This window comes from Epinephelus fuscoguttatus, linkage group LG14, assembly GCF_011397635.1.
Source record: "Epinephelus fuscoguttatus linkage group LG14, E.fuscoguttatus.final_Chr_v1".
Lineage (NCBI taxonomy): Eukaryota > Metazoa > Chordata > Actinopteri > Perciformes > Serranidae > Epinephelus > Epinephelus fuscoguttatus.
Genome location: NC_064765.1, coordinates 19,534,338 through 19,555,646, shown reverse-complemented (window position 1 = coordinate 19,555,646; position 21,309 = coordinate 19,534,338). Strand labels below are relative to the sequence as shown.

Sequence of the window (21,309 nt, the reverse complement as noted above, 5' to 3'; positions counted from 1 at the left end):
AGAGAGAGTTAGAGGGGGAGAGGAAAGGAAACAGTAGGGAAGGAACAGGGAAAAAAACTTGTATACGTGTGTGTGTGCACAGTGTTGGTGGCGGATGGGAGGTGCAAAGGAGCAAATGAGTGAAGACAAGGTGAGAGCAGAGAGAAGGGAGCAGTTGATGTAACAGTAATCTAGACTGGTGGCACCATCTGCAGACAGTGAAGGCTGAACAAATTACATAACCACAATATGAAAGTGTTATCTCTCACAATGCTGTGATATTAGCAGGCGTACAAAAGCCTGGAGTGGACATTAAAGGGACCCGTTATGCTCATGTTCACGTTCAAACTTGTAAACATGTTGTAGCAGAATTCCAAAATACAAGATTTACTGGTTAAAAAAATATTTTCCTTGTACTTTCTGTGGTGGAACACCTGTATTTTTTCCCTTCTGTCTGAGACTCTCCCTTTTAGCTCCTGTCTCTTTAAGCCCCCTCCTGAAAAAGCCCAGTCTGCTCTGATTGGTCAGTGTTTCCGGGTCTTCTACATCTCAGCATTTCTGCATTGTCATCACAGCCTGGGAATGACTGAAACAGAGTATAGTGGCACTTTCTACCATAAAAAAACAACAACTGGACATGCTCCAGCAGGAATATGATCCTGAATCAGGGAATAATTAACAACATCATCTACCAAGATTGCATTTTTCCCTGACATAAGCATGTAGCTACATGTAGCAGTGTACTTGACTAAGTATATTGGCAATTTCTCCCTTTAAAGTGGCACTTTCTACCATAAAAAAACAACAACTGGACATGCTCCAGCAGGAATATGATCCTGAATCAGGGAATAATTAACAACTTCATCAACCAAGATGACATGTTTCCCTGACATAAGCATGTAGCTACATGTAGCAGTGTACTGACAGCTGGTGAATGACTGTGTATAGCAATAATATCTTCCTTGAAAAATCACAAATAAAAGCTTTAGAACACAACTAGACATGCTTAAGCAAGAACAAGATCCACAATCGGGGATGTAATAACAACATTTCTACCTAGATTACGTATTTCCCTGACGTAAGCATGTAGCTACATGTAGCAGTGTAGGCTACTACTGTAAACACCTGCAGTAGCGTGCCTGCAGCAGATGACTTTGTAAAGAAATCCTTCACGATTTGATGTCATCTTGTAGCCAAAGTGGAAACAGACTATTCAGAATGGTCTGGAGCCTGGGTTTTTTGCTCAGTCATGATCAGGGTTCGACATAACCGATGGCCCGATAGCCCGATGGCCCAGGGCCAATCAAAAAGTATGTTGGGCAAGTTGACTGACAGGTCACAGTGACACTGTAAGGCTTTTTTGTCAGGGGAACAACTCCAGCGGATTTTTATCCCACTTTTCTCGAGTCTTCAGTGGATTTATTGGGCTTTTTGGCCAAAGGTGCCCTCACCTTTGCTTGTGCAATGAAACACTGGAGGAGGGGTAAACGTGCCGGTGCACTTGTGCGTCTCCGCCAACGTGGACACCGCACACTGCTGCCACGCAGGTATATTTCTCTCCAGTGTGCGTTCGCTGGCCAGTAAACTGGATAAACTTCAGCTACTGATGGTGAAAAACGGATACTTTTCTACACCTGCAGTTTTGTGCTTCACGGAGACACGGATGTATGGATCGATAACGGACTCTGCGCTGCAGCTGACAGGCTTCCAAATCTTGAGCGGATTGTAACACAGAACTCTCCGGCAAAACTAAAGGTGGAGGTATCTGAGCTTATATTAACAGTGGCTAGTGTAATGACGTGACAGTGATCCAGTAGCACTGCTCTCCTGATCTGGAATCTTTTTTTCATCAACTGCAAACCTTTTTACTCCCCCCGTGAGTTTGCTTCATTCATTCTGGTCGGTGTTTACATCCCACCGCAGGCCAACGTGCAGGAGGTAGGCTACAGCGCACGCTCGCCAACCAGATAGGCTACTGTGTGTGGAGAGGACTCCTTAGTTATTGTCCTAAGTGTTCATCAGTGTTCAAATGTTATGTTGAACACTGATGATACAATATTATTGTCATTTAGACACTGTGCAATATACTGAGTATTGCCATAACATACTTCAGGCTGCCCCTGGTAGGTTCAACCTTACCAGATTGGTATGACGAAAGTCAGCACACTGGCCCTCCAGGCTTTGGGGTTGGGCTTGGCGCTAACGACGCCACCCCATGAAAAAGACATTGTTACAGAAACTCCAATGAGCAAACTATTGGCATCAAGCACTTAGTAGACCCCAGCAACCAACACGGTGGCAGGATGTCCACTCCTGATATAAGCCAAAAGAAAATAAGGAGTGTGAAAGAGGGTCTACTCGGGCCAAAATCCAAGATCCGCCTTGGAACATGGAATGTCCGAACCATGTACAAGACCACCAAGACAGCATAAGTTCTCAATGAGATGCAACGATATCACCTGGACATAAGTAAAAGTCACTGGCCTGGCTACAGACACCAAGTGCTGCATGATGGATCTGTCATCCACCATTCAGGTCATGAGAATACCATAACATACGTTGCTAAATATTGCAATTCATGACCTTTGTTCAACTGCAAATCATGTCCCTAGGAAAAGTTTTCAGTCTGTTCGTCACACTTTAATCATCTTTACTGTGGCAAAATGTATCTATTGGACTGAAAGACAATTGATTTAATTAGTCTAGAGGGCGACCAAAAGTTTAATTTCTATTTGCAATATAAATAATTTATATAATTGGCGTCCGTGTAATTACCATGCAAAATATAGCTGTATCGATTTTTCCCCCACCCCTACATTTCAGGCTTAATTCTACAAACTACTACGGATAAAAGTGGGACCCTTATGAGAATGTTTTCATTAATATTCACACTTTTGTTCATAATCCCTTATGTATTTGCAAAAACAGATTGCTCCTCTCTTTTATTTTCAAGCATGACATCAGCAAGGTCAGTCGAGAGGACAGCAGTATGTCTCGGCTCCCACCGTCATCCCTGCTTCATAACCATCTGGATATGACTGCAAACACTGCAGTCAGCAATCTGGGTGCAGTGATATCATCTCGCATTCTCCATTTGTTTTTATTTTTAGACTGTTTCCTCATCACTGTATAATCAGTATATATGGCCTCACTGATATAGCACTCTTCTGCCCTCCTCGCTCACTCTTTCCCTCTCTCTGACTCCACATTACCTTATCACACTGAGAGCTTTTAGCTGTGCTTCCAGCCATTAGCTTCAGACAGTGGGCAGCTACCAGCCTGGAACGGGGAGAGAGAGAGACAGAGAGACAGAAAGAGAGGGAGAGAAGGGGAAAAAGTGGCCTCCTGGTGGCTACGGATGATGTCAGTGGCAAAAAGGTCTTTTTATAACACCACCTGTCCATTTCGCCCGCAAGGAGGCTCGATACAAGTCTCTAGGCATGTGGAGACCTCTGTATAAAATGACCTTCATGGCAATTTTCATTTCACTTACACAACATACAAAAGTTCATACGCACTTTTGTCCTATTCAGGCTGTAACTGAAGTGCCCTTTAAAACTTCCATAGCAGTCAGGACATGCCCTTGAGCAAGGCACCAAACCTGAACTGCACAAAAGCAGCTTGTACATGCTGTAAAGAGGTGTTTGTGATTAGTTTACCTGGATAAAAATTAAAAATGAAATGTGCTCTGTGTAAAGCATGCCTCACATATTATTTTGAGTGCTATAGAGTAAATGCCATTAATAATCACTGTAATCGTATCGCAGCAAGAGAATGGAATTAGCATGTGCACATTATTTCTAACTTTATGGACCCCCGACCGAAACAGACCTGAACCACTTTAGCTTCAAGCCTCCTCTCAGAGCAGAATAGCTGATTTGACACCGCGTTGAGAACAATTGCTCGGCTGCTTACTGAAGCGTTCGAGCCGGTCAGAGGCCGCCATGTGAGACGACCGACGTGTTATTGACAGATGGCCAGTCTCCGGCCCTCCACAGGAGACTTCTAAACCAAACAACTACTGGATCCACCAAGGTGATCCTCACATCGATATCAATCAATTATTCACATATTTGTGCCGGCTGGTGAAAAAAGGCAGCCCGACCGCGTTTCACAAGTGCCAGACCGACATGCATTTTGTAAGAGGGAGCCCAGCTATTACCCTGTGTTTGATCCTACAGTTGTGGTGAGCTAACTTTCGCACTGTCACAGCGTGACACAGAGCTGCGATTAAGTGGGTCAATGATTCTTATTGTCTGCATTGCAGCCATTAGCTTTTATGGAAGAATACATCACGCGTGCAAGTTCTATATTTGAAGTAACACGCAGAGAGGCCTGTTTTATTCATTTTCAAATTTCTTTCAACGCAAAACCGAGGTCAAGCCTTAAACTTTTCTGCATACTAAGTGCACTTGAACTGAATACATAACTAGGGAGGCATATTTTTATGTGTGGGTGCCTCAGTTATGGTACATGCTGGAGAGGAAGAAGTGGCAGTAGCAATAGTACTGTAGTTACACAAGCAGCTGTGTCTAGTGGCTTTGGCAGTACTTGAGGGAGATCTAGTTTATTATTCCTTGTTTAGTCAGCCTCTCTGGACTTTTTCCTTGAAGTGCTTCATATGAAGTATAAAGTAAAGCGCAACTACACTGTGTTTAATATGAGGTGCTTTGGTTTGCTTTAGTACATACCATCACACACGCTCTCCGTCGCTCCCTCATGTTACACAGAAATATTAAAGCTGTGCCCCGAGGTCAACGGCAACAGCCCTCATTCCACCCATCACTGTGCCCTTGTGTTCTTCATAGCTGCCACTATGAGAGGCGATGATTCATTCTTTTGATCCACTCCAATATCATTAAGTTATTAGTTGATTTCAGTGGATTTAATCAGCATAGTAATTCCTCTCCATGGGAAGATAAGTCTCTCTCAAGAGCAGTTACGCCGTCCACTATGCCTGCTGATTAGACGCAAGCCCCCAAAATAATTCATCAGAAAACTGCAAAAAATAATTTATCAAAAGTGCTTCTCACAAAACCCGCTCAGGACCTTTGCTTCTTAATAATTAAACTCCGCAATTAGGCATCTTACCATGCACTCAGTGTGAGGCTCCATGTAATATTCATAACCATACATAATTATGCAATATATTCACTGAAATAAGAGGCCATATATTCACGGTGGGGCTGTCAAGAGGCAAGACATTTTTATTTGGTTTATAACACTGTTTCATCTTATACATGAGCAGCTGGCTTCTGGAGACAGAAGAAAACGAGGACGTCTGGTCTTTAGCAGTCTGACACTGTGTTCTGCGGCTCGGAAGAGGAGGAGAGAAAGAGAGGGAGATAAGCACTGAGTGGTGATGTGTTCACCATGGGAACCACTAATATCAAAGTCTATCTGCAGGACACAACAAAGACGTACCTTAGTGGGATCATACATTGACCACAGTCAACACAAGATGCAGGAAGAAAGAAGAGGCATTAAATCAAAATGGAGTCCGGACGAGGTGCTGTCTCGGGATGTATTGTATGATAAATTATACATAATGCTCATCCCAGCATGGTAAAGAACTATAGAAAAAAAATGAAGTCCCGAAGCCCTTGATGGTGCCTGAAGCAAATAAGCAACAGCAGCAGTCCACAGTGGACACACTATGTGGACAAGGTTGGCTTTCATCTTGAGATGCAGTTCAAAGCTATACGGGCTACGCGCAGAACAAACTGGCAATCAAAGCTAATGTGTAACTGGGCAGTGGTGCACTTCACAGAGCCTGTCGTGTCGAGTGCAGCGGAGATCACACGCAGACGCCTCTCTCACATCACAATGGCTGATTTTCAACATACGCTCTTTGAGAACTTATTATTTCTCACCATGTACATGTAAAAAAGAAAAAAGAAAGAAGAAGAAACTTATTGCTGTTGGGAGCTGCTGTCTTTTGAAGGCCCTTTCATGACATGTATATGATGAATGAGAAGAAAAGCATACATTTTCCTCCAACTTTACTGTAGTTAACAAAGGCTTTCATTCTCCCACAGAGAAGCCATCCCCAAGGATACCATTTGCTCCACGAGAATGGGTGAATGAAGCAGAGGATAAATATGTATTCTGTATCATAAGACGTACTGTAGAGGACTAACATCCACAGAACATGTGATTACTTTAGTGTTGTAAATACCACAGAGCTCTTTGTGGAGGGATTTCAGAAGCACTTAATGTCCACACCAAGCATCTGTACTGCTCACAAGTTGTTATACTAATAATATGGCACATGCTGTATCCCCATATGGTTCCTGAACACTGCTGTGCTCTGTATGGAGCCCTACTACACTCTGCATTGTGCGTCATGCATTTGAGATCACAAGTTAAAGGTACACTATGCAGGGACTGCCGGTTATTGTTTGTCAATAGTATGGCCAACAAAAGCAAAAGTGAAAGGCAACCCCAGATTTATTTCACTTCATTTTCAACTCGCTATACTTTTGCAATTTCTTTAGGCTGTGCACGCAATTTTCGTAGCTTCCTCTGAGATGCCTGCTGCTTACAGTCTGGCATGTGACTGATACCACTTCATGGGTACACAGGTATCAGATAGTTGAATTCAATACTTTTTAATACCCTTCCAAGACACCATTTATCCAAATTCAGGACAGATTTTTGGACAAAATATGTTTCACTTATCTGAGCATTGCAGGTAAGCATTGCAGGTAAACAGTACATAGCCAATTAGTGAAGTCAATCTACATTTTGCCAACAGGTAAGTGAAAGTATGAGGTAAAATGGCAGTATTATAGTATTTTAAAGGTTTGTAACATTAGAAATGTGGACTTTTACGTAAAAATAGCTTCTCTCATTTTCATAAAAATACATTAAAAGATGTATCAATGAAATTAGATAAACTATTTATAGCAGTTAAGACCTCAGAAATTCAAATTTAAAACTATTCAGTGGCTTTTAGGACCTTATTGCTGTGACATTGAATTTATTTAATTTTAAGACTTAAAGGTACACTATGCAGGGATTGTCGGTTACTGTTTGTGAACAGTATCACCACCAAAAGGTTAAGTGAAAAGCAACCGCAGATTCACTTCATTTGGCATTTCGACTTGCTATATTTTTGCCATTTTTTAGGTTGTGTCTGTGATTTTTGTAGCTTTCTCTGAGAAGCCTGCTGATCGCTACCATTTTCAGGGTGTCTACAGCTATCAGACAGTTCAATTCAATGCCTTTAAGTCCCTTTCAAGACACCTTTTAACCAAATTTAGGACAAATTTTTGGACGGATCATGTTTTGCTTGCAGGGTAGTAGTACATAGCCTATGAGTGCAGAGGTAAGTGTTATGTAGGAATATGGTTATTAGAGTGAGTTAAGCTGATCGACATTTTGTCAACAGATAAGTGCAAGTACTATGTACAATGATAGTATTATAGCTTTTAAAGTTTTGTTACATTAGAAATGTGGACTTTAACATGTTGTAACATTGAATGTAATGCATTTTAAGACTTTTTAAGGACCTGCAGACACCCTGATTTTATAAAGTCCCGACCTCAGCTGCACGCTGTGGCCAGGAACATCCCTAACACATATGAGTTCATGCATTGTTTTTTTTTTTTTTTCTTTAGAAAAATCGTGCAAAGTATACCTTTAAATCAATGAGATATTATTTGTAATAGTACATACCTTCAGAAAGATGTCATGCAGAACAAAGCAATGAATGATAAGGTTTCATTTTCCCTGCAAAAAAGAAAAGATTAAAAAAAAAATGTAAACACTGAGAGTCACACCATCCTCTCAACACTTCTTATACTCAGTAACAAACAAACCCCGTGTGTTTTTCTGTCCCTGTCGTATGCTGCTCTGCAAAACAATGACCTTTTAGGATATGACACAGTTTTACTGTCGGTATAATACAGATGTGATTAACATAAATAAGACTTAAAGTCAAATAGGCGTAAAGGTCGTCACTCAGGACTAGTCTCAGGTCCGCAGGGTGATTTACAACAACTTAATTTGACTGTGCGGAGTAATTTATCTGTGACAGAGCAAGCCATGCAACTCTCTGCGTGTCTTGCGCACGTATAGGCGACGATGTGCCATGACTGCACACATCTCATATCTACCCAATCAGTCAAGATGCTTTACAACTTCTGTCAGAGGCCCTAACAGTTCTCGTAAATTACAAGGCCATTGTACATGGTGCCAATAACTTTTGAAGGAGAATCTCAGCCAAACTGAACCCGGTGGTATCTCTGGCTGTTATGCGTGGAAGTCAAGATGCAATACCCCTGGTAAAGTATATGAAGGGGGCAAGGGAAGTACTTTAACGGTAGATTTACTTTCAAAAAAAAAAAAAAAAAAAGCCTTCCTTTTTTCACTCAGCTGACATATTCCTTTCAAGGATAAAAACTGGCCCAGATATTGACATTTTGATGCAAAGCAGGTGGCAGGCAGGTTTGATTCTGTTAGAGATCGCTTGCATTTCCTTTCACATCCCACTTCCCTTCCTCTACGGCTCTGAGTCTCCCGTTAAGCTTTGCATCTGTGTCATCTGCAGATCCACTGTGACAGCTAGGGAATGTGAGGCATGAATGATGCAGAACCATTCATAAACAGCAACAACAATATAATGTGATAGGGACAGAAAAACGAGTATGTGGGCCTGGAGTCTGCAAGCAATAATGTGCTGTGATTTATTTCAAATGCCCCCCGCAGTGTCCATTGATATTCTGCAGGGAAATCAGAGCCAGTGCTAGATTGTATAAAGCTGCATCTCAACCTCTAGTACTATCAATATAAGGATAATTGAAAGAGAATACATGTACATACATAAAAATCATGCACATGTGTATAAAAAAACACTTGCTGTGAAGTGCTGTCTGTTAGGTAACTCTGCGCATATGTGCCTGCACATGTATTTGTGTACTTTTATGATAGCGTGAATGACACGTGAGAGAGGTAGGGAGCCTGCTGTTAGCGCAGGATGCAGTCATTTTCCCGGTGTCACACTGACAGGGCAAACCTCAGATTGAAGGGCAGACAGTGATAACCACGTGCAGGGATTCACATCCCGTTCCATTTAGCCAGCTTTGGAATTTTCACAAGGAACAATTGAGGATGCCTCACTACCAAACCCTGTGTTTTGTAGGCAATTACAATGAAATTGCCCGATCCAGCTGAAAGGCATATTCCCCCAACAAAAGAGAATGTCGAGCTCACATCATTGCTTTGGTTTGTGTTTTAACGCTATGTTATCCCCCCCCCAACATAATCAAATGTGTCTAACACTTATTTTGTATTTTGTCAGATGTGTTCTTCTCTAGATCAATCAAATAAAAGTCAGACCATGCAATTCTACTTCGAATAAGAAGTCAGGGAGGGAAAAAAATGGATTTTCATAGTAACAAGGTACATATCCCTCTCATTCTGTCTGAGTGGTTCCAAATTACAAACGACATGGGAAATATAAAGCGTAGTGAATAATCCCAGGCTCTCAGCATGGCACACCTTGATGCGCAGGTGTCTTTAATACTAGAATAAGTCATCTGAGATTGGGGAGGCAAAAAAACCCACTCAACCAGATGGTCTCCATAAAGCATGGCGTAAAGCTCTCCCAGATGTTGAGAGGTGGTTGCGGATCCGGTGACATGCAATGTGAGGGAGGAACTGGTAATGCAGAGTGTATTAGTGGTCTCTTTATGGGTGCATTAGGTGCCGTGGAGGGGAACGTGGGGGCCGCCGCCACTGCTGCCAGTGAGCTACTACCAGGCTTTATGCTTTGATGAGCCTACCCTTGAAAAACTGGGACACCCCTGATCGCATTCTGCGGAACCTGGAATACACACCCCAGCCTTTAGCCTCCTGGAAAACATAAATCAGTTTCTCATATCATCATCTAGTCATATTCAATGCATATGCAGCTCTAATCGGTAAATCTGTCAGCTATCTCTCCTTTTAGTGATATATCAGATTCGTAATACTCTCCCACATCTGCAATAAATCTCTGACAATGCCCATGTTTCTTAAAAATTCAAAGACAAGGCTGCATGAAGCAGAGAACTTCGCTTGAAAGAAGACACAGACACTGGAGTAGCGGCTCAGTTTAGGATGTCTCTGTACTGAAAGCTTCAGCGCATTCCAAAGTGTCATCTCTCTCCTTGCCACTAAACAGTGGCCCAGACAGGAAACCAGAATAAATTTCCCCAGTTCATTGTCCCCGCTGAGGACTAGCAGAACATCTCAGTCTGATTAATGGCTGTACACTGTCTAATGAACAGTAATTGAATGGTATAATGCAGTGGGTCCTTAAAAGCCCAGAGGAGTCGTCTTCCTCTGCCTCTCTCTCTGGAAATGCAAGGCGGTGACATTGTCTCCAGTTGATTATAGTTGACCTTGCATGGGGAGAGTAAGGCCTTTGAAACAGCTAACCTAAGCTCCGTGGAATAGGAGCACGGAAAAACAGCTGAAAGACAAATGAAATGGACTGGCATTGGAAAAGGAAAGGAATGGATCAATGAGGCGCTCAATAATGATTCGATTTTTTATCACAAAATTCTTAAGAAGAGGAAGACAATTGATCAAACATCCCTAGTTGTATTGGCATTTCTAACAATATTAATTAAGAAAAAATGCCTAGCTCACTGGTTGATAAATCAGCCAATATTGTTAAATCAAAACAAATGATAGTTGTAAACACAATGCCGAACCGGTGAGCACAAATCTACCCTTGTCCACATTTCCTCAAAGTGTATGACATCCACAACATAGACAGAGTCCCCCCTCATGAAATCAATCAACTCCTTAACAGAGTGCACTCTAAAGGAAAACCCAACCTTCAGAAAGCCCAACAAAAGTCAGTCAAGTGATTATAAGAAAAGCTTTGATAAATGTGCATCAGGCTCCAGCCCGCCATCCTTCGCTCTCTTCCACTGAGATAGCTTGCCTTCACTCCCAGCGGACATCTCCACTTGGCAGAGATGCTGAATCTCGTTATTCTTTATTTGGCCTGGACCGCACAGGTCAATATCACGCGCGCACACGACTGCCTCACCGGTGTGCTGTCTGTAAATGTATTCACTATTTAAATTCAATGCAATAAATCATTTAAAGCTTCGGCTGAAAATGTAATCATGTAATTGAATTTGGTCATCAATATCTACTATATACATGCACATATAGCGAGTGCACGGGGCATTTCGCGAGCACGTATGAGCGCCAGAGTGGAAGGAAATCTGTCCGAACTCGGCTCAAAGTATGAGTCATAGCGGTGCAGTTATCCCTCGTTATTATTCACAGCCCTTTAAATGATGAGGTTGCTGACAACGAGACAGCGACAGCCTGTTTGGCCTCAGAGGGAAAATAGGAGAGCATGCATCAGTGGTGTTATATTTTAAGTTCGGTAAGTCTCACCTGCAGCATCGTTAATTCTGTTCTGATGACAACTTCTATGAATATACAACCGTCTCATTCTTATGCAAAGTGAAATGTTGGTAAAGTAGGTGTTGTGATCAAGGCTTTCCTTTAAAATCTGCTGCAACTTTCCATACTTTAGGGTTAGATTACATCCTTGAATTTAGTGAGGACACAATTCTACCTACCTACCTTCTTATGTCAGTCTTTGTTAAGTGTCAAATCTAAAAACTGCTTGGCGAGATGATCATTGCAAAAAAGTAGCTGAGCTCGTACCAGGGATTATTATTATTATTTTCCATTATCTAATGGTCTCTCCCTGCAATCTATAGCCAATCTGAATCAGCAACATTTCTGTATGACTAAAAGTGATAAGCAATGAATTAAGCTATTGATGAGGTCTTTAGCTGGGGTCATAACTGGCCCCAAGAAGTCAATAATTACCCCGATAAGAATATCTTTATTACAAAAGTGCATACGGCAGCATAACCATCACCACACCAAAACATTCCCCTATGGTGTAATTGCCACTGCTTGAAATTATAGTTTTCATTAAAACAAAATGTTCAAGGTTATTGATTGCTTAAATAAGACTCAATATCTTCTCATTTCAAAGCCGAATGAAATTGCTCGGAATAGTAATATCACCCAACTATTGTGCGCATTCATCACAGTTACACTGCTTCATATTGCCGTCCCTCGAGGATTATTAGAGCAAAAATAAGTGTATTTAAATGAGTGTAATTTCTAGGAACCACGGATCCATGCAAAAACATCTGTATACACAGCTCAGGCCTACTTCATCACTGCGAACGCACACAATCACCAGAGTAAAGGGCAGACATCAAATGCAGCCACATGCTGTTATGAGGCTCTGGTCTAATCACAAATGCACACTTCTGTGTATTTCCTAAGCTTGATGCTGCAGTATCTGTGGCTACAGCTGAGCTCTATAAACTCTATAATACTACATACTGTAAAGTTGCACCTGGGGCTCAGGTGTCTGTAATCCTGTGTCTCCTTGTGGTAAATGCACAGCATGCAATGCACAGAGAGCACCATAGAGACAGAAAAACAACTTGCACACAAATGAAGCAAAAGTATAGTTGCTGGAAGCACATCTACGCGGCGCTCTTGCAATTATGGAAATGGTGATCACCATAATTGCTGGTTAGACCATTTTTATGACCTAATCCCAAAGCAAATGAAACAATTGGACATAATAATAAAGTAAAAATGAACTAAACATGAAATAGGAACTACATGGAGCTCATAATAAAGGTACTTACATCCTTCCTGGAACCTGCAGACAAAGACCTCTGCAGACACAAACTGTCTGAATCATGGAGGGAGGCCTTGCAGGGACTCGCAGAACAACTCCCATCCTCGTACTCCTCGTCAACTATCTTGGCCTCGACCTGCGGGGAGGGAGAAAACAAGATCCCTCTTGGCTTACACTGTACTGTGCTGCCGTATTGATTTTGCTAAATATTTATATATTTATGCAACTTGTTCTACTGAGCATTCATGGGTCTTATTCTGGGCAGAAAATGTTCTGCTGTACTAGAAGTGTATTCTTGATTCTTTTTGAAGCTGAAAAACACAGAACGGTTCAAGTTTAATAAGAGGAAAATGGGGCTAGGATGCTACAGCGGCAGACACTTATCCATATAACCCAACTAAGCTTGTTGTGACATTCATGAGCTTTAATATTTATGATTGTCTTCACTGTCATTAAGCTCTAAAATTAAGATGAGCTCATTTAGTAGCATATAGACTACTGAACTAAAATGGACCCAGCACATGGCCAGGTGGCATTTTTTTTTATCTATAGTGATGCTGATAATAGTGTTTTTAGACTGGAATGAATTCTTGCTTCCTGTCAGATAAATACTGTAGGACCAAGCAGTTGACCAAGGCTGTATGCTAAAGACCTCATCAGGTTGCACTGCAGTATGGAGTTGTGCTTCACCTGATCAATAGGCAGGTCCACCTTCAACTGGCCGTCTTCCTGCACCTCCGCCGCTCCTGCCATCTCACTCCTTTTGTTTTGCGCATTGAACACGCTGCCCTCTGAGAAAAGTGATTAATCACAATTACCTCATCGGCTGGCAGCCACCGTCTCATTCTTCTGCACACTCATTCTCTCCCTTCTCTACACCCCTCCATCCCTCACTGCCCTCTCTCCCTTTGCCTCTCCTGTTCAACTTCACAAGAGATCAATGTCGCTGTCAAGCCATTTATTTATTTAGAGTGGTCCCACAGACGAAAGGGCCACTGAAAGCCACAGCTGCCCTGCCACGAATATGGCCGGCCAGCTTGAACTTTCAGTTCCAAGGGTTAGTTCCTGACAGTGACAGGTTGCTGCTGATGCATGTGGGGAATAGCTTATATGGCAACGTCACACTGTTTTTCCTTGTAAACAAACTCCTTTTTTTTTGTCTCTGGCTGCTGGACGGGGTGGGATGTGAATAATTAAACACACTATTGAGCTTGAATCTACTTCAATAGCCTTAAGTAATTTCATTTAAATAATAAATAACAAAGCATGGTAGATTAATCAGTGATAAGACAAAGGAACAATGTATAGAAACATGTATGGTTAATAGCTCAAAGAGGCAATTATGCAGCTTCAAAACATGTAGAGTTCATTATGTTTTTCAGTCAGGCATTACACTTTTGGATCTCTTTCTAAACTCACACTAGTTAAGAAAAGGCAGAATGATGGAAGAAAGCTGGTGCCAAAAGCTGATCCTGTACCAGATGATGCTTGTGAACACTCAGAGCGATTGGGTTCAAAGAGGTGATTTGAAGACTTGTGAATTTCAGATTTCTAACTCTAAGACCTTTAGTGAAGGGTTTTGTGGGCCAAAACCGTTAATATAGGTATGATCAATTGTCCAATATGTGTGGCTGCAAACAACAGCATCATCATGGGCACAATAAGAGTCAAATAGTCACTTCTATTTAATAATGTCAGCTATCTTGTTGTAACAAACAGTGGATTGCCCCATCTGGGTAGGAAGTGAGTAACTGCCCCAAGTGAAGGAGTATCTTGTAGGGATGCACGTGATTAGACATCTAAACAATTAAACATCCGCCCCCTCAGTCGATTAAACCAATTAGTGTTTTACTCATGTACAAGGCTGCTTAACTGTCATGCAGCCGCCTGCCACTAGTTAGTGCTACAGAGTCGTCAGTAAGCTGTCCCCCTCCCCGCGGTAATGCTCAAGTCGACTGGAGTTTTAAAACAGCACGGTGGGAAATTGGAGAAATGTCCTCTCACAAAACCAGTGTTGTGTTTTGCAGAACTTTGATCTAGAAAATAAAAACAAGGTATTTTAATGATTAACTTTTGACTGAGTTGCTGTCATGTTCATGTTCATACCGTACGCCGCAAAGTGTCTCGTACTTCAGCGGCATTTAAAATCAGACACGTTTGTTGAAGATTGTGATTAAAGGCAATACAATAAACAACAATACACTGTGCAAAATTTTGACTGTTTTCTGAGTGTTTTCCTTTTTTAGACTGGTCGGCTAGTCTTAATAAAAATTTTCGTTTAGTCGACAGGGAAATTAGTCGCCAGGAACATCCCTAGTATCTTGGGGTCTTGTTGACACTCTTGCTGACGCGACATATGGAGGGAGCTCGGGGTAGACCCACTGCTCCTTCGCATTGAAAGGAGCCAGTTAAGCTGGTTTGGGCATCTGATAAGGATGCCTCCTGGGCGACCCTCATTAGAGGTTTTCTGGGCAAGTCCCATAGGTAGGAGGCCCCCCAGGGCAGACCCAGGACATGCTGTAGAGATTGTATATCTCACCTAGCCTGGGAACACCTTGGGATCCCCCAGGAGGAGCTGGAAGACACTGCTGGATAGAGGGACATCTGGAATACTTTGCTAAGCTTGCTGCCCTGCGACCAGGCTGGATAAGCAGATGAAAATAGATGGATGGAACGATACGAAAGGATGGCAGGTTTAATTTGTGACAATTAGCCTATCCATGTTGTATATGATACAATACAGAATAAGACTTTCAAGTCAAGGCACTGTACTACTGTGCACAGATGGTAAAACAAACACCCATGAAAACAACTACTGAATAATTGGATAGAGGAAGCAAACACACAATTACTGTGTATTAATGATAAACACAGTATCGCTCTCAGACAGCGCAACTGCCACAATGCTCAAGCCCATCAATTTAAAGGAGTATTTTGTCACTTTTATGATTCTTTCGTCAGCGCTATTTGCGATTAATAACTTATTACCATTTTGATCCCCGCATCGGCAGAAAATTAGAGCATTTTGTTTTCCCTACACATAGTTAACAAGGCTTTCTGGATACATATTCAACAAAATGGCCTGATTGAATTCATCTATGATTTAAGCCCCCTCGACGGTGTTTGAAGTCTTGTTCTGTTTAATATTCACAGAAAAAGACTGGTATTTCTTTCAAAAGAGCAGGGAGCTGGCTTCTGTTTGGACTTAAAAAGAACAGGTTGAGAATCCAAAGGATGCTCCTTCACCTGCCAAATGTTTTTTTTTATGTCCCCAACACACACATATCTCCTCACATACACACAGAAGAATGTATAACAGTATATATGCCTACATGTGTGCCCAAATGTAGCCCTACATATGCAAAGGAGTACTGTACAGTAACACATATACATATAAGCAAACAGGATTCTTCTTATTGGTGAGAAAGGAGGTGTTTGGGGGAGAAAAAAAAACGCTCTGAGGACAAGGGGGCTGGAGAGAGAGAGACATGGAGAAAGATATTTCCATAGAATTGCTCTGCTTACCCCCTGTCGAGAAGAGAACTGGGTTTCTGGACACCTGCCTCTGTTGTTTGGTTCTCTCCGGTTTGGCTTGTTTCTTCATCTGGCCCCTGGCTGTGTGCTCAAGGTCCTCTCTAAAGCCTGTGTGAGCAAACTACATGAAGAGACAAAAGAGAGGAGAAAACAGGGGCACAGATTAAGGCGTATTTCCTCAGATTTCTCTGTGATTCATCATCGACTTTTTGCTGTTGTTTTGTAAAGAGGAAGAAGAAGAAAAAAGACAAAACGCATCGGGGCAAAACTTGTTTCTCCCCTCTTTTCAACGCTTTTTTACATTTTCCATTGGCCTCAATTTTTCATGAGCTGATATGCTTTGTAGCTCCCCCGTGACTCCTACTGTATTGAATTCATCTGGTTCCAATACATCCCGTGCACAACCTATCAATCACTAGGGAGTGTGGCAAACTAATCATTTATTGATGAAATGGGGCAGCCATGAATTTCTAACTGCATTTGTCTTATTTATCAAGCCAGATCAAACAATGAAAATCCAAACAAGCTTAAAGGGAAAGGGAGGGAGTCGTAGGGAATAACTTATTCTTCAGCAGTAGACAGCAGAAGGTTATTGATGGAGAGGGAGAGAGAAAAAAGGGAGGCTTGGGACTTAGTTGCATGGTGGGAGAGTGAAGGAGCGAGGGAGGAAAGTGAGAGAAAAAGAGAGACAGAGCAGTGGGGAGAGTTCAGAGTGATGTTCAGACAGCAGGGTACACATCTGAATTAATGCTTCCACAAAAGGCAATTTTCTCCTCACAGGCTCCTCATCCCCTCTGTAGGTAGCAAGGTGAGGTATGTCTCCCTCACAGAGAATGAGAGACACAGACACAGAGAGCGGGATAGAGCAGACTTAATGTTTCTTTTCAGCTACAGTGCTCTTTACTGCAGCTGCCTGGCTGGATCCCTGGGCTGGCTCCGGGGATAGTGTAGTGATCTCAGGCTTCCACCAGAATACACTTCTGGCAATGGTGTTTGCAAGCTCACTAACATGGCCTCTGGGGAACGGCAGCGTTGTTTCTTCACTTGTTTGCTTTCTTTAATGCAGAGGCAAAGTCTGTTGATATTCTTTTGAATTTCTACAGCCGTTGGTGGGCCGAGGGAGAAAAATAAAACAACAAAAGAAGAGTGAAGTTTGCCTGGTATATTCTGCGAAAGGAGAGTTGAAACAGAGTTCACACTCTTATCGCTGCAGTGTCCACACAACCGCACCAGATCAAAGATGGGGGGAGCGGTGGCGCTGTCGCAGTGGTAAGCTGCTAATTTCCGTAACATTAATTCGTCTGTGAGTGATGTGAGGAAACGTCACCGAAAAGTTCAAAATCCAAATACATCTGGGCAATCAAAAATTGAACAGCTTGTTTTCTGTGTTTACAGCCTGGTGGTGAGATGTAAATAGATCTTATTTAAATCAACAAAGTTAAATCAAGACGGTCTCACTCTGGGAGAGGAAAGCAGAGGACGAGGGGCGCCGCAGAGCCAGGAGAGTACAGTACAAGTAGCAGCGCAACTGGAAACACGGCTGTGGAAAAGCTGAGGTCATCTCTCCTCTCGTTCTGCATTACATATCTACAGTACCATGTCCTGTGGGAGCAGACAACTGTGTGTATCAGGAGGCCCCAGAGAAAGAGAGACCAGGAGAGAGAGAGCGCTGGAGTTAGTGTGAAGGGGGCTCAGGGGGACCGAGCAGCAAATAATCTGTGGCCCTCTCAAGTGGCAGAGAACAGGAGTCAACAAGAGGACACTGTGATATGATAGCCAGGGGAAAACGGGGGTCCCAACCAATTGGACCAAGCAGCCTCCAGCCACGCTGGCTGTGGTATCAGTCGGAGCCACTCCCTGGGCCGGGTCCTCAGCGAGCAGACATGCTGGCAGCAGCCAGGAGGTATAGTTTTCCACGGGGCATTGCTACTTCCCCTCACCAATGACATCATCCAGAAACAGCAGAGAAATGGAGAGCGGCAGCAAGTAATCGCTGATGTCAGGGAGTGCAGCTATTAAAGGTTTAGTCAGCCTTTCTGGGCCGTTTTCACAGGATGCTCCGTGTGAAGTACATGTGAAGCACAATTGCACCACTCATTATTATCACTATCATACAAAAGTACTTTGCTTTGATGCACATCATTATTCTCTCTTTCCCTTTGCATTCCTCTCCCCCCCCCCCTCCCCCCCCATTAATCTTTTCTTTATGCGACGTCTACCTCAAAAGTTTCTACCTCATCATGTCTGCGAACACCTAACTCAGCATATATGCTCGCTCCCGATGGGAACATGGTGTGCTGGAGAGATTCAATATTACACTCTGCAGAGCCGTCAGTTTAGACTTCAGTGGTTGCTCCAGACCAGATGTCCCAGTCAGCGGCGCAGAAACACTCCGCAGCCTGGTGCAGACAGGACAGGACAGACAGTGATCCCATACAGGGGGAGGTTGCGAGAGCAAGGTTACATTTTACGCAGCCTCAGTGGGCATGTTTAAAGGATCTTTTTACAGGCATTTCAAACCAGACTGCTGTTGTTTTGTGAGGTCAAACTGAAATTAATGACGGACATGACCCTATAAATGTATGTGTAATCAGTAAGCTAAACAGGCGACAGATCAAGACAGAGTGGGCAATTTTTGTCACATGTTTCTTTCCTCTCTGAAAGGTCCTTATTAACTGGTCAAATCATGTTTACAAATTCATGAGGGTTCAGACGTGGAGGCAGAGGGAGTAAAATGCGGCAGCATCATGTCCATTGAATGACTAATACTACAATGAGCTGGTGGATGCAAAACAAAGCCATGGCTCTGTCTCTGTCTCCACCTCATGGTCTTAAGTTGAATGGCACATGCTATGATCTGAGCAGTGTTGATTCAGATATTCCAACCTAAAGACTGAGCTTCAGTTAAGCAAAGTTTGATAACAGAGCAGTGTGGTCTCCATATATTATTTTATGATTGGACACATTTGAATAAGATGAAGAAATCTTAACATATTCTAATATATTACTAATAAATATTCATCATATTTCTGAATATAATGGCGGTCCACCACAGATAAGGCACGGGGCATTTTTCTCCATCTGAAAAAAATTGGCATCTGCCACAGCATTGTCATCTTTCATGGTTAGAAAAATCAGATGTCAGACACATCTTTCACAGCCCCCCCCATCTCCACCTCAACTTGCTGAGTGGGCATGTTCTCATCTTCACCGTGTGATTTGGTGTTCATCTCAGGCCCACAGCAGCGCAATCCTCATATGGATTCAGAGCACTTCACTGTCTACTTAATCACAATACAAATTGTTCCGGTTCTGGTTTGAATAAGAGATTTCTTTTTTTTTTTTTTTTTTTTCAGTCGTTGAAGTCCCCCTGGTGCATATGATCTGTCTATGAGGCTCACTGCACTTGATCAAGTGGGCCAGCCTTTCTCTGTGGGGATTACCCATCAAAGTGGAAAGCAAAGGTAACTCAATGCCTCCCGCAGACAGTGATTGATGATAGCGCTGTTTCATAACGAATTGCACCCCCACAACAAGTCTCACACGTGGGAAATGTTAATTGAAATGCTGTGTGTGCAAAGACACGCTTCTCGACTGTGATAGTGCCAAGGTGTTACGGCAATAAACCAGAGGGAATCTGAGAAAAAAAAAAATAACAACAATTGAGCATGTCGCAAGAAAGTGAACAACCAGATGGCAAACTGCAGCCAACTCTGAAGCAATAATACTCACTGCATCCTTTGGATGTCTTGTCTTTCTAATAGCAGGCAGGATGTCTTGGCTGCAGGGCATATAAGGGGAAACCAAAATTGACACATTTTCTCTTTCACTTTCACATCAGAATAGAATCCAGTGTTTATTTAGAATATAACAACTTACTTGAAATCACAGGTGTCATACCCTTTGATGATGTTGTTTTCCCTAATTAAATCCCTGTAGGGCCTGCAGCGATCATATGGGAGATCTTTAAACTTGTCTGCACCAACTGCGATGTAGTACTGGTTGTTCTCCAGTTCACTGGGGCCGGAGAGAGGACGTCCATCTAACGTGCAAAGCCTGGGCACACAAATAGAGAGATCATACAAATGGGAGCGATGTTTTGTGATTGTTTCAACTATTCTTATACAATCGGTGTTTTTGGATAATAAAAGAGACACAGATGTTTTAAATATTGTTTGAGTGGTTAAACTTAATGTAAGCGTATTTTTTAAAAATTCATCAAAGCTGTGTTTGCCTAACAAGCAGTTTTGGATTAACTCCTGTGGGCCCATCACAACTTGACATGGTCTAAATCACTAATTAATTAGAAAAATTCTTCTGCTCTGCTGAATGTTGCTGCATTTAAACGGACTGGAAAGCCTCCACTAATCATATTTCCCTCAATCTATATTACAGAAGCTGACATTCAGTATTGTGACTAGTTAACTTAAAATTCTTGCAATGTACACCATTTTTGATTAAAAAATGGGTTGACTGGTTTGATTTCATTAAAAAAAACACGATGAAGAACATGCCTTTGCTTGCCCTCACTGGTACATTCTAAACTACTATAGTGTGCTGGTGTCGGACATCACCTGAACACAGCACCAGTGCGCAGTCGCACTTTCTCTGTCACCATGGCTAAAACATTTTCCCAGCTTCTGAGAGTATGCTTTGGGATCCGTATTCGAACTGGAGGAACCAAGATTTCTCCATTGGTCAAGACACTATGAAACACAACGAAAATGGAAGATACAAACAATTATTTAATTGCTGAAAAGTAAACTGGAAAAAAACATGAACCTTTTTACATTCAGGATGACTTTGTATCTTAAAATAAACACTCACTTTATTGTGCAGGACTCATCCACAGATCTCTTCCAGCGAGCAGAAACTAGTATTCTGCTGTGAACAACAGGTCGGATCTGAAAATGTCAAAACTAAGGGTTAGAAAATGAACATGACCTGCTGGAAAATAAGAAAGGAGGCATTTTTAAGTGTATGACTCCAACTCTGATGTTATGTGATAATTAGGGGCTGCAACTAACGATTATTTTCACTGTCTGTAGATGAAATAATGGATTGGTTGTTTGGTCTATAAAATGTCAGAAAATAGTGAAAAATGTTGA

At 42.3% G+C, this 21,309-nt stretch overlaps 1 protein-coding gene across 7 annotated transcripts in view; it reads right to left on the bottom strand.

The window, feature by feature from the left end:
- The window catches only part of LOC125901158 (doublecortin domain-containing protein 2), a 73,804-nt gene that overhangs the window by 45,416 nt on the left and 7,079 nt on the right, over window positions 1-21,309 (bottom strand). For 5 of the 7 annotated variants that reach the window (XM_049596592.1, XM_049596593.1, XM_049596597.1 and 2 more), the window contains exons 4-10: window positions 21,029-21,105; window positions 20,776-20,907; window positions 20,081-20,257; window positions 19,934-19,982; window positions 16,193-16,322; window positions 13,358-13,458; window positions 12,675-12,803 (exon numbers count right to left, since the gene is read on the bottom strand). In XM_049596592.1, coding sequence (XP_049452549.1) covers window positions 12,675-12,803; window positions 13,358-13,458; window positions 16,193-16,322; window positions 19,934-19,982; window positions 20,081-20,257; window positions 20,776-20,907; window positions 21,029-21,105 — 795 coding nt within the window. Of the gene's footprint in view, window positions 1-7,659; window positions 7,714-12,674; window positions 12,804-13,357; window positions 13,459-15,206; window positions 15,310-16,192; window positions 16,323-19,933; window positions 19,983-20,080; window positions 20,258-20,775; window positions 20,908-21,028; window positions 21,106-21,309 lie in introns of those variants that run through there. The other 2 variants (XM_049596596.1, XM_049596598.1) reach the window with 2 other exon arrangements.